Below are 14,095 nucleotides of genomic sequence, written 5' to 3' on the forward strand. Positions count from 1 at the left end.
TGGAAAAGACCCTGATGCTGGGAATGATTGAAGGCAGGAGGAGAAGGGGATGACAGAGGATGAGATGGTTGGGTGGCATCACCGACTCAATGGACATGACTCTGAGCAAGCTCTAGGAGTTGGTGATGGACAGGGAAGCCTGGAGTGCTGCAGGCCATGGGGCCGCAAAGAGTCAGTCATGACTGAGCAACTGAGCTGAACTGAACAGGAATCACAAATTCAACACGTCAAAAACTGAACTCATCATTCTCTATACGAAATCTGTTCTCTATGCAAAGACTCATCAGTCATCCAATACAGAAACCTAGCTTTAAATGTACTCTAACATTCCATTTTAACCCCTGTTGATTCTGGTTTCCAAATATCTTTATAACCTGTTCCTATACCCTTTCTCTTGGTAGTATGGTTCAGGCCATCATTTTAACCCATATCTTAATAGCCTAATAAGGAGAAAAAGTCTACAGCTAAGGAGACAAAAGCATCACAATGCAGTCAGAATAATCCTAAAACACAAATTTGACCATTTTACTTATCTACTTAAAATCTTTCCAAAAAGTTGTACATAATCTACCAAACGAAATTCAAAGTAGCCCTTCATCGCCTACCTTTGGCCACTAGCCTAGCCTTGTCTCTGTCACCTCCCTTTTTTTTGGCTATACAAAACTACTCAAAAACCCCAGAACCCATTTGCTTTCTTTCTTGACTCACCTCTGTATCTGTTTCATACTATATTTATAGTTACATTAATAGACCATGGACACTTATTTTAGATGAGGTTTATTGCCTGGCATATTGCCTTAACTGCCTCCACTGTAAAAGGTAATAGTGGCAAGGGGGAGAGATGGGAGAACAGGTCCCAAAAAGCAGACAAAGAGAAAAATGAGAGCAGCTTAAAAGAGAACAATTCAAATATGATTCCAAAGTTTTGTTTCTTGGTATCATAGAAAGCTAGAATTGACAGAGACCAGAAATGGCAAACACATGACACATGTGCCATTAATAATCAATGCTGTCACTCCCTCCTCCACAGTTGGAGACCTCATAAAGCTACATTACAGACATGTAATACTGATAAGATACTATCAACAGATTAGAACTGGCACAAGAATCTCTGGCCTTTCCTATTCAGGTTCAAGCTGTTCTCTTTAAAGAAAGAAATGAGAGAATTTCCTAGCAGTCCAGTGGTTAGGTACGGGGTTCAATCCCTGGTTGGGGAACTAAAGATTACACAAACTGCAAAAGAGACAAAGAAATGAAGCCCCAGAAGTTAAGAATCTTATTAGTTAGTGACCAACTAATTGTTAGCCACTAACAATTATTGGTGGCACACTGAACTACAACATGTATGTGGTTGCTTTTAGTTCAAATGCTTCGTGCATTGGAAGTCTCCTTTTTAGAGAAAAATTATGCTACAAATAATAAACTCTACAGTCTGGTCGGCGGGAGGAATCCAAATACCTCTTTAAACATATCTTAGTTTTCTGGAAAGAGAAAAAAGAAACGTTTAAAATGCTTCTAAGTACAAAACATTTTCCTTGCCTACCCGAGCTTAACAAGCTCTGCATATAAAAATGTTTCTAATGATCTGGGTTCTAAATTGGCAACACAAACAATATTTACTAACGTAAATGTCTCAAGCCCATTTTCTAAAGAATATAATGTTTGATGTTTTGTAATTTGAAGTCAAAAAAGCAATCCAAGTCCAAATTAAAAACTGGGAAGTTTATGTAACAGTTAAGTCACAAAGATACACAAATGGCCAGAAAAATGGGAAATGTCCAACTTCACCAAGTAATCAATAAAGAAGGAAGAAAGGCAGGCCATTTATCACCTAGTCAGCAAAGTAAAACTAGAATTGAGGGTATATGCAGTCCATGGGGTCACGAAGAGTTGGACACAACTGAGCGACTTCACTTTCACTTTTCACTTTCATGCACTGGAGAAGGAAATGGCAACCCACTCCAGTGTTCTTGCCTGGAGAATCCCAGGGACGGGGGAGCCTGGTGGGCTGCTGTCTATGGGGTCGCACAGAGTCGGACACGACTGAAGCGACTTAGCAGCAGTGTCCTCAAAACCAACTTGTAAAAAAGGAATTGTTAATTCTATCATTTATAAAGGCTCAGCTGTGTCGTTCATCCTAGAAAAAGGTAATTTACACCACCCATGAAGTGGTAGCCACGTCTTCCTCCATGTCCCTGAGGTTTCTGCAAGTGTTCCCCTCTTTCTCATCAGCCCTTGAAGAAGGGCATTCTCATACCCTGCTGGCAGTATAAATTGTTACTATATTTCTGGAGGTCAGGTGGCAACCAATATCAGAGCTTTAAAAATGGCAGTACTTTTTGATCCAACGAATTCTTCTCCGCTGAATTATCCAATCCAAAATAATTATCCAAAAAAGGTAGAATATAGGTTGTACTAGCTCAGGCAAGGCAAATACATACCCCTCTTTCTTTACTCAGAAGATATGACTAGATTATAATATTTTAATCTAAAACGAGGAGCAGTTACCACAAAGGTGTAAACAGCCACACACTATCTGTTGTCCCATAGTTGAAACATTTACCATCTGAGTTCTAGATCCAAAGGGAAGAGATCATATTTTAGACATTTATCGGTCTCTCCCCGCGCCCCCGCCCACCCCCGCCCCAGTCTAGCACAGCACCGCCCAAGAGAAATAGAAGTCAAGTCACATATATAATTTAAAATTTTTTAGGTCCAGAGTTCAGGTCCCTGTTAAAAAAATTTTCCCCTAGTATCTACATTAACAAGGCAAAAAGAAATAGGTGAAATTATTGCAACATGTAATCAAACTAAAATTGATATTTAAAAAATCATTTTTCATAGTAAGCAAGCCAGTGTACATAACACTAATGGTACATCTCAATTCAGATGCTAATTTTTCCTTGGAAATATTTTATCTGTACTTACATTTCATAAAATTTACACTGGACTCACATATCCAAGTTGTCTGAAACATATATAGAAACTGTCCAACAACTGACATTTTAATTCTGTTCCTCAGTAACACAAGACACTTTTCAACTGTTCTACAGCCAACTGTAGTTAGTCATTTTGCTAATAAGTCAGGCACTGAATGAACGTGACTAGGAGATGACGGAAGACAACAGCTCAAAAGAAAGGAGTGTTTTATGACAGCACAATTATATAATTTTGTAGTTATTAAACTATAATCCATACAATTCTCATTTCTATGATAGAAAGGACGTTTCTATTGATTACTACTGGTATTCTAATGGTTTCTGTAGGCTGCACTTCTAAAAAAGAAAAAAGGACACCATTTAAATAATTGAAAATGTATGTCTTCTCAGATGGCACAAAGCTGGAAGACATAGCTAATACCTGGAAGAGAAAACCAAGAGTCATAGGGATTTCTACAGACCAAAAGAGAGGATTGAGCAAAATGAAATTTAATATAGATAATAGTTTGGTTAGGCAAAAGCGCTGGCTTTGAAAGATAATGCTTTATATAAGTAGCATTTAAAAATCCTTTCTAATCCATAAATTCTTGATTATTCGGTGTTTTTTTCAGAACTTCACCAGGAGCTGTCCATAACTTGAGGGGGAAAAAAATTGTAACACTGACGGTAACACAGCATTACTTACCAATGCACACATCTATACTGGTAGTAGATATACTTTATAAATTTATAGTTTATATTTATGGACAGATGCAAATACATCTATGATTTATGATGTTGTTGTACCTGTTCATCTGGATCTTTAAATAGATATCACATTGCAGCTTACTTTCCTTTTAATCTCCTTTATCTTTGTTAGGACATTGATTTTTTAAAACTGTGGTACAGGTAGGTTACATTTTATATGAACTGGTCTGAACATAGCAAGGGAACATTACAAAGTATTTGTTAAAATTTATTATCTTACTCAACATCCCATAAATTATTGACTTCACAAAGCACAGAGTATGATTTCATGTTTACACAAGTTCCTCGCTGGCTTGGTTTTTTTTTTTTCCTGACAAAATCAGCAATAAAACTTAAAAATTTTTTTATTGCAGTTTAACACATTCTGTAAGGAACACAATTTTTTTTTATTTTTTTATAGTTCAATGATTTTTTTTTTTTTAATGTATGGACACACCTCTTTGAGCTTTCCAGGTGTTTCACTGGTGAAAAATCTACCTGCCAACGCAGGATACAGGAGTTTGATCTCTGGGTTGGGAAGATCCCCTTGGAGAAAAAATGGCAACCAACTCCAGTATTTTTGCCTGAGAAACCCCATGGACAGAGGAGCTTAGTGGGCTACAGTCCATGGGGTGCAAAGAACCAGACACAGTTTAGCAACTGAACACCACCACAGCCCTTCAACCAATACCCAAGGTTGCAATTTGGGGCATCTAACGCTCTGACCAGGGATCAAGCCCAGGAGGCCTGCATTGGGAATGTGGAGTCTTACCCTGGCGTGCTGCAATTCATGGGGTCGCAAAGAGTCGGACACGACTGAGCGACTGAACTGAACTGATCCACTGGACCACCAGGGAAGTCCCCAGAATCTTTGTATTGTAACACTTATATTGGTAAACTACACTGTTTTATTTACTTTATTATTGCTATCATCTTTACTTTGTTCACATGTATTTGCATCTAGTTAGACATCTTTATTAGAATTAACACCTCTTTGCTACAGTTGAAGGGTAAATGGATTCAGTTTTACTTTCTATTGTATTGACTAATTACACTGCCATCTCAGTCTGGGCTGTGAATAACAATACCTTCTTGCTTGAGTATTACCCTCCCTAGAGAGGAACAACAGATAAAAATAATCTGCTTACCTCCCACAAATTCAACCTGTAAAGTCTCTGGTTCATAAAAACAAGCAACCTTGGTACAAAGGAAGTAACATCTCAAGTAATATACTTCAAATTTCTAGACCATGCATATAAACACACGTGGTAATTAACAACTGGAAATCTATCTTGTTTGGCGGAAAAGCAAATACATGCCAAAAGAAGTCCTACTGCTACTAATAAACTAAGAATATTAAGAACAAACCAGGTAGGATACTTAAGTTTTAAAAGTTTCAAAATGACAGACAATATAGGTAATGTAAAATATTCAAACAGTACATTAATTTAGAGTTAGGAGTTCTACATGTTTCCACTTTCAGGTATTTCTATCCGACTTAACAGTTCAATCAGCTCAGTATCCAAAAAGACACTTAACAAATAAAATTTTGTACAAAAACCACATAATCAGAACCACTGTTTCATTTTCACAGGCCTTTATAAACCAAGAGGCAGGACTACACTGCACACAGCAATACACATCTTTGAACTCAAGGACCTTAAAAATCTTTTAAATAACATCTAGTCTTCATTTGCTCAGGACTCTGATGCTGGGAGGGATTGGGGACAGGAGGAGAAGGGGACGACAGAGGATGAGATGGCTGGATGGCATCACTGACTCGATGGACGTTGAGTCTGAGTGAACTCCGGGAGTTGGTGATGGACAGGGAGGCCTGGCGTGCTGCGATTCACGGGGTCCAAAGAGTCGGACGCGACTGAACTGAACTGAAGAATAAGACTAACAAGTGAAAAAAACTAAAGTTCCATCTTATGTAGGAGTTAGTTCACCTGCGAAGTAAAAGGTCTATTCCTCTGAAATCATGTAAAAAGTTTACCATTAGGAACAGGATCTTAAGCTTCCAATCATGAGAGGTGATACAAACTCGACTTAAAGACTCTTAACTGCCTCATGAGTATATTAACTGACAGTAGATTATGAATATTAACTGCTGTTTGACCCCATTTCTGTTGCCAAGTTAGTAACAGGAAGGACATTACATCCTGGGTAGAATGAGCTAGACCAAAAGAGTTTGGATATAAACATCCAGAATAATTTTTGGAGGCCCTCCTTTATAAATTCATGCACAACCTCAACACCAACAAACTCTTCAGCCTCATTTTTATTACTTTAACAAAAGCAAGTAAGTATTGAGTGCCAATGAGAACACAAAAACAAACAAGAGAAAGCACTAATACTCAAGGAAAGAAAGAGATAAAACTTGCCACGTTATACTGGATCACATATAAAATAGCCAACATTCTAGATAATGATTCAAGTGCAGCACATACTTCCCATATCCCCATTTAGTGTCCTGATTGGAACTCTTTAGAACTTAATGTGAAATAACGCAGGAACTGCGAAATTTCCTCATTTTTTCTAAACTTTAATACTAAGCAACTGAACAACAAAGATAGAATTAAATGTTCTTGGGCCTCTCCTGCAGCCTCACACACATACACATACCAAGAAAAGTGCATGTGTGCTCAGTCGCGCGGGACTCTCTACAAGCCCCACAGACTGCAATCCGCCAGGCTCCTCTGTCCATGGAATTTTCCAGACAAGACAAGGATACTGGAGTGGGTTGTCGTTTCCTCCTTCAGGGGACTTTCCCCAACCAGGGATCGAACCAGCGTTTCTTGTGTCTCCTATATTGCAGGCGGATTCTTCAACAGCTGAGCTATTGGGGAAGCCCCATACACACACTAAAGTAGTATTTAAATCCTTGTCTTGGGCAGTATGAGATTACTCACAACATGGACTTTTACTCTATCTTCAAAAGGGCTGCTGAACAGTTTGAAAGCCTTCCCTAACTCAAAACATAGTTACAATTCTTTAACTGACTTGCTATAACAGAAAAAACTCAGCCACCTGAGAAAGCTCTTAACACTGATAAGATTCCATTTCTTTCTCTAAGGAGGGTAAAGGCAAGCAAGGGCTAACTCCGTCAATATTTTGAAACACCGTATTATGTAATTAATACTTTAACAGTGTGTAACTGAATAATAAGGTGACGTCTTATCCAAATGGAAATAATCGAACCAAAATAATCACTAATTTTGTCCAAGGGGTAACCTGTGAAAGAATATTTATTAACTTTGCCAAACACCTGAAGAAAGCTTGCTAGGAATCCAGGACTCCCTCCCGGCCCAGGGGCAAGAGTAAAATGCTGGAGCAATAGCTCCACCTATTGATCGGCAACACTTCCTTAAACATTTTGGCACCCCAAGTCTCCAGTGCTCACGCTCTCTCCCCCTCCTCCACTCGCTCTGACCCAACCCAAATCCAGTTGAGTCACTAGCTCTGAATACTCCTATCCGTGCTCTTTATTCCAATTCCTGCTCTCTCCAGAAGGTTCTGCGCCGCTTCCAAGTCTGGATAACCCCGAAAGGTGTCAACGACCACAGTTCTCAGTGTCGAGCCTGGATCTGAAGAGGACAACCGGACCGCTCCCTCGGAGTGCGGGGCCGCGGGTGGCTCTGCCGTTCGCTCCCGGGGAGCAGGAGGCCTCAGGAGCCTCACGACAGCTTTTCCCCGCCGCCCCACTCAGCAGCTGTTCTCCAATCAACCCGCACTCGTCCTCCGGGCCCCAATCCTGGGTTCCCTGGGTCCTACCTCCGCTGGCCCTTCAGCCCGCCAACAGCCCGAGCCCAGCCTCCGCCCCCTCCGTGTGCAGAGAAGCCCAGAAACCTCCCTCCGCCGGGTCTTCGCCCAGAGTCTCATCCACCCTTCGCAGCCCCTCTCCCCTGCCGGTCGGGCCCTGCCCCGCTGCCCTTCCTCACCCTTTCATCTTCCCCGCCTGCTGAGGCCGTTGTTACCGCCGATATCAACGCCGTTGTCGTCGCCGCCCTGAGCTCTCCGCGCCCTCAGCTCAGGCCACTCAACCCCGCAAGCCGGCCTCCTAGCCTAAGGCAAGGAGCTGAGCGGGTGACGGAGGCCGCGAGAGTTTAGCGCGGCCCTGCGTCTCCGGAGGGGGCGGAGGTACCTCCCGCTGCCGCGCTAGTGCAGCAGCTTCTCCACACGTGCACACGGGGAACTCGCCTCCCGCCCGCCGCCGCCAGCCAGACCCGCCGCCGCGCTATGACCTTTCACCCCGCCCCCTCTGCGCGCCGGCGCGTCGGCCGCCCCTCGCGCAGCCGCACTGCAGGCCTCCCCGTACCCTTCCCCCTCTACTTCAGGACCTCCATTTTTCTACTGGGATGTGCTCTCTGGCGTCACCTTCCTCCTCCCATTCCTTACGACACAACTTGTGATGCTTGCTTGGTAGGCCCTGGCGATAAAATCCGGATTTTTCTACCCCTCCCTCTCTCCTCTCGCACTTTAACAAGCTCAGTCTTCCCTGACTCTGGTCTTCCCAGCTGTAGTGTCCAGTATGACCTTCAAATGCACCTGTCTCCTAAAAAGATTTTATAAATCTTGTTCCTCTAAATGTAAAGAAGCCTGTGGAAAGTAAAGAGGTGTTTTTAAGACAAATAAACGTAGTCAACAATTGGCTAGATAACTTGGCTTATGTCCAGCACTTTTCAGTTTCGGGATCACGTGATTGCCCAAACCTTTAAGCCTGGGGATTTTACCGGCAGGCCCCAGGGGGACGAAACTCCATTGCTATTTCCGGTCCCTAGACCACGGCGTAAACGTCACTTCCTTAGCAATGCACTTTAACCCGTTCCACCCACGCGTTTTGCGTTGCAGTTTACAACCTGATCTTTGTGGACATTTTTTTTTCCTTTCTAAAATCTAATCGAAAGGAAATTAATGTTCAAACGATCCGCTAAAATACAAGCCCAGGAGATGCAACCAGCCCGGCTGGGGTTGACAGGGCGGAGCTCGGGGTCACGTGACGTCCTACGCCCGCCCCACTCTGCAGCTGAAGACTTCCCCTCCCGCAGTGACAGAGCCTCTGGGTCGGTGATCGGTACAGTTTCTGCACCTCGCGCCCCGGCAGGTGAGCGGCTACCGGTAACCGGCGGCTGGTGGGGATAGAAGGGGAGGAAGGAGGAAAAGAAGAGAGAATGCGAATAGTGGCCTCTGCTGTCCCAGGCTTTCTCCCGCTGTCATCCTGCACCGGCGAGGATCTTGTTTCTCGATTTATCTTGACCCCCGCCCCTCGTCCAATCCCCGCCACCGTGGTCGCCCCTACAATTTAGGGGTTGAGATGTTCACCTTTCCCGGGGCTGGGGGTGAGTGCGGCCATTATGGTTACCCATTCAAGTCTTTGGGGCTTCGGGTAGTGGGGTTGATTCAGGCGTTAGTTAGGGGTCTGCAATAGTCTCCGGGTCTCAATCTCCAAAGCTTGTTCTTTGACAGAGGCCTTGTAAGGTCTTCCCCTTCAGCTCCCGAGTGGGGAACCAGGAGATAGGAAAAACCCCGGAGGCAGAGGCGTCTCCTGTGAGACAGGCTTAGGAGAGAATGTCGCGATGCAGACACTCTCTCACTGCAGAGTCACTGTAAAGCTTGCTTCCTAGTGTGCATTCTCAGTAATTCTGAGTTTTTATCTGACATACCTGCGAGAGATGTTCACAACTTTTGAATGGGTCTGGAATGGTAAAAGGTGGCTTTTTTACTCTTCTCTTCTCCAATTTTATGGTGTAGAAACGGAGAGGATACTTGAAAGAGTAAAGCTACACTAGCTTCAAAAACAGGCAGTGTTGTTAATGCGACAGTCTAGATTGAATGAGGAGGCGTTGAAAGATGGTGTTGCGATGTCATGATCTGCAGGAGACCCAGGCTAGCTTATGCAGAACTGACTTCCCTGAAAGGGAGTAATTCTTCAGAAGCAAATTGGGCTGGAAAGATAATAAACCAGTGCGTTTGACCGTAAACTTAAAGGTAAGGGGATTAAGTCTGAATATTGCTGACTTAATATTTTTTGCCTTTGACATCCTTTTGCCATTTCTCCCTAAAATCCTACTTAATCTCTACTCCCAATCAATTCCTTAACTAATGCTAAATTAGTATTAAGTAGCATTTGTATCCCTCTGCTCCATTTGTAAAACTCCAGGTGACGTGTTCAGATTCTGATGAATAGTAGTTTCTGAATATGCAGAAATGATTGTTTAGGTTTTTGCCCAACCCAGTGTACTCCCATTTCAGGTAGGAACCAGTGTAATAATGTAGTAACCAATGTTTTGACCCCAAACAGTGTGCTTTATGGAAGAATGTTTTTCTGTTTGGGGTTAAACTCTTGTTTACACTACAAACTCACAAAGTCCCTTCCTTTTAAATTGAAAGGACTTACAGAAATTACAAATTTGATTTTTAAAATTTAAATTACACTTTTTCTTAATCTGAAAAATCATTTTCTCAGTTAAACCTTAAAGCCAAGTTCAAAAATAGAGAAACTCGCCTATTGATGCTCATTACTAGATAAGATAACCTTAAAGATCTTTCTTGCTTTCTCTAAGTAATGAAGACCACTATTATGCTTTACAGTTTTATTGTTTTGTGCATATATCTATATTGGTATATACCTAATCTGTTGAGATGTTTGTGTTTCAGGATGTCTGCTATTGATATATAGTTTTTATCTATTAATTTGCTCCAGCGTGAAATTTCCTGATTTCTAGAGGACAGAAAAAGCATAAGCAGTGTTGCTTCATTGCCCAGGTGACATTTCACCAATTAAAACGAATTCACCAAATAATAAGGATTCTTGAAGTCCAAATCAGTCCTGTCTGGGTGAGACCAAAATGGGATACAGAAGGCAGGCTAAAAAGGGTTGAGTACTAGAGGAGAAAATGTCAGTGTGAAAGAGATTGAATGAGTTTGCAGTTTTACTTCACAATTCCCCTGATTTTAGGAAACTTACTAAAGCAATCATTTAGACCACTAATGAAATCTGGAAGATTGGCAGCAGGAAGTGGTGACTGAATTACTATTAAAGTTGAATTTGAAAAAGAGTTTTGATATTGTACACAGTTTTCACAAATAAGTGATCGGTGTGTGGCATGGAAGCTATTTCTGAGACTAACTTTATCTATCAATGAGTATTATATGTAGAAATCTCTTTCTTTTTTTCTTTTTTTTTTTTTGGCCGTGGCTCACGGCTTGAGGGATCTTAGTTCCTGGTTCCCCGATCAGGAATCAAACCCAGACCCTCAGCAGTGAAAGGGATGAGTCCTAACTACTGGACTGCCAGGATATTCCCTATATAGAAATCTTAACATTCATTAAAGAACTGTGCTGAAGTTCAGTATTAAATGGCACACAGGGGTTCTTGTGTTTGAGTCCCCAACACCTCTTGTATGCTTACTCTGAAGTCTTCCTTATATGTCACTATCTTTATAGGTTATGGCCAGCACCAAGAATGCTTTCTTCTTCTGTGGGCAGAGCTAGGCACTCACTTCTGTAGAATACTGCACAATATTCCATTCTCCTATTTTCACCTCCAGAACATTGTTTTTAGTTACTTACTGTTTGTTGGGCTGTACCTTAATGAACTATGAAACTCCTAGGAATTCAAGGACAGTGTCCCTACTCTTAGTCTTAAGCTCCTGGATGATGAAGTACTTGATAGGCATTCAATAAATTGTTTATTGACTGAGTATGAGATAACTGGACAGGGAGATTGAACTAGTTTTAAAAGTCCTGCAGATCATAATACCTTCTAAGGTAACACACTAGATTCTAGCTTTCAAGTATAAATTGTCAATAGCAGCTATCAAAATCATGGTCAGTAGAATGCATATAAACCTCAGGTGGTCTTTATTAACATAGTAACTAACGTATTTTTACAGCATATATGTTTGTAATGTATTTGGATGATATGGGAGGGAAGGAGAGTGGGGTGAGTTGTATTTAATGTAAAAGGGGGCACTGAAGGCTACATGTGCTATAGCACTAGACTAAAAGTCAGTGGATCATCCTTCAGCACTGCCACTTTAGTTATATGCTTTTTAGAGAAGTTGGGACTGGGGGCTCCGGGTTTGATGTTTAGGACCTTTCTGTCAAGGGTATTAAGATTTCAAATTAGAGAAACCCTAAATAATCTATGTGAAAGTATTTTTAAAACCCACTCCAGTGTTCTTGCCTGGAGAATCCCAGGGATGGGGGAGCCTGATGGGCTGCCCGTCTATGGGGTCACACAGAGTCGGACACGACTGAAGTGACTTAGCAAATGGTATTTAAATGTGAAGCAAGATTGTACAAACTTTACAAGAATAGATTTCTTGATCGTATAGACCTGGGTTCAAGTTCTGGCCTTACCACATATTTAAGCTGTGTGACCTTGGATAGTTTACTACTACTGCTAAGTCACTTCAGTCGTGCCCGACTCTATGCGACCCCATAGACGGCAGCCCACCAGGCTCCCCCATCCCTGGGATTCTCCAGGCAAGAACACTGGAGTGGGTTCCCATTTCCTTCTCCAATGCATGAAAGTGAAAAGTGAAAGGGAAGCCGCTCAGTCATGTCCAACTCCTTGCAACCCCATGGACTGCAGCCCACCAGGCTCCTCCGTCCATGGGATTTCCCACGCAAGAGTACTGGAGTGGGGTGCCATTGCCTTCTCTGTTGGACAGTTTACTTAATCTAAACTTTAATTTCCTCATATTTAAATCTATACTATGAAAGAAAGTGAAAGTAAAAGTGAAGTCGCTCAGTCCTGTCCAACTCTTTGCGACCCCATGGACTGTAGCCTACCAGGATCCTCTGTCCATGGGATTTTCCAGGCAGTAGTACTGGAGTGGATTGCCATTTCCTTCTCCAGTGGATCTTCCCAACCCAGGGATCGAACCCAGGTCTCTCACATTGTAGACAGACACTTAACCGTCTGAGCCACCAGGGAAATCAATGCTATAGATACTGTTAAATTAGATCATGAATGCGGAGGGCTTAGTACATACTTTGTACATTTAAAAAATTAATTTTACTGATATCTAGTCACCGTCCCCTGTGGAGCCAATGGTGGGAAAGATTGAGGGCAAGAGGAGAAGGGGGCAACAGAGGATGAGATGTTTGTATCGCATCACTGACTCGACATGAATTTGAGCAAACTCAGGGAGATAGTGAAGGACAGGGAAGCCTGGTGTGCTGCAGTTCATGGGGTTGCAAAGAGTTGGATACGACTTAGCAACTGAACAACAACAACAGTTTGACTATACATACTGAATTTCTAAAGGAGACTTTTAGATATCCTATAAAATTAAGCAACAAGTTTGGGATATGGAGGAAGGAGTAAACTTTGAAATAAGGCTATTACTAATAGCAAGAAAAATGTACCTCTAGCAAAGATTCTAAAACAGATTTTATTATTTTTTTAATTTTTTTTTTGGCTGCACTGGTTTTAGTGCTATTCGGGCTTTTCTCTAATTGTGGTGAGACGGGGCTATTCTTTAGTTGCAGACTTGTTGCGGTGGTTTCTCTTGTTGTAGAGCACTGGCTCTAGACATACCACCTTCGGAAGTTGCGGCACATGAGCATAGTTTCCTTGAAGCATGTGGGATCTTCCTGGATCAGGGATCAAACCCCTGTCCTCTGCATTACAAAGTGAATTGTTAACCACTGGACCACCAGGGAATCCCTAAAACAGATTTATTAATAGAAGCTAAGAAATATCCACATAAAGCCCATTATTTTGGCAACTGCAGTGACAATATTTTCTGTATAAAGATTTTCCAGAGCTTGTGATCATTAATATGTGGAATCAGTTTAAAGAGGTATTTATTTCTAAAGTCTTATAAAAATGTATTAAAATTATCCCAACCTATACAGGAGGGACTTTTGAGTTTGTGCTTTTATTTTAAATTTCTGTTCTTTATTCTAAATGTTTTTTTATCTTATTTTTATATTGGAAAATATCAGTAAATTAAATAGTAATTGAAGTGTAGCTAGCATAAGTTTGTTTCACCTTAATCCTGAAGAAAATAACCCATTTGTTCTAAGGAAAGATTTTATGAAGAGATTGTTGAATATTCTCTTTAATGTCAAGTTTTCTATTATAGTGAAATAAATTATGATCAGTAACCATATTTTACATTTTTCTGTAGAGACTTTAAAAGCTACTATGTTTTTGTTTCCTTCTATGAACTGAAAGTGACTTTGGTTTATGTAAGTGTATTCTTTTATATAAACAGTATATACATATTATATATATATAGTAAACACATAGACATAGTGTGTATATTTATAGTCAGCTGAAGTAGATGTATATTTTCAGAGTAATAAATCTTGCTACCTGAAACTATTAAAGTCATGTGTGTAGTTACTATGTGAATAAAATTATCTAATGATTATTTAAACTCGCCTTTATATTTGTTCATAGTTAGCTCCAT

The 14,095-nt window shown here is 41.3% G+C and overlaps 2 protein-coding genes across 3 annotated transcripts in view; one reads left to right on the forward strand and one right to left on the reverse strand.

The window, feature by feature from the left end:
- The window catches only part of NAA50 (N-alpha-acetyltransferase 50, NatE catalytic subunit), a 28,167-nt gene extending 20,269 nt beyond the window's left edge, over positions 1 to 7,898 (reverse strand). For both annotated transcript variants that reach the window (XM_052639294.1, XM_052639293.1), the window contains exon 1: positions 7,607 to 7,898. In XM_052639294.1, coding sequence (XP_052495254.1) covers positions 7,607 to 7,614 — 8 coding nt within the window. In that variant the 5' untranslated portion in view covers positions 7,615 to 7,898. The remainder of the gene's footprint in view (positions 1 to 7,606) is intronic.
- An 816-nt stretch (positions 7,899 to 8,714) lies between these two features.
- ATP6V1A (ATPase H+ transporting V1 subunit A) overlaps positions 8,715 to 14,095 on the forward strand; it is a 61,127-nt gene continuing 55,746 nt past the window's right edge. The window contains exon 1 of the mRNA XM_052640457.1: positions 8,715 to 8,769. The gene's annotated coding sequence lies outside the window, so the exon portion shown is untranslated. The remainder of the gene's footprint in view (positions 8,770 to 14,095) is intronic.

This window comes from Budorcas taxicolor, chromosome 1 (assembly GCF_023091745.1).
Source record: "Budorcas taxicolor isolate Tak-1 chromosome 1, Takin1.1, whole genome shotgun sequence".
Taxonomy (NCBI): Eukaryota; Metazoa; Chordata; class Mammalia; order Artiodactyla; family Bovidae; genus Budorcas; species Budorcas taxicolor.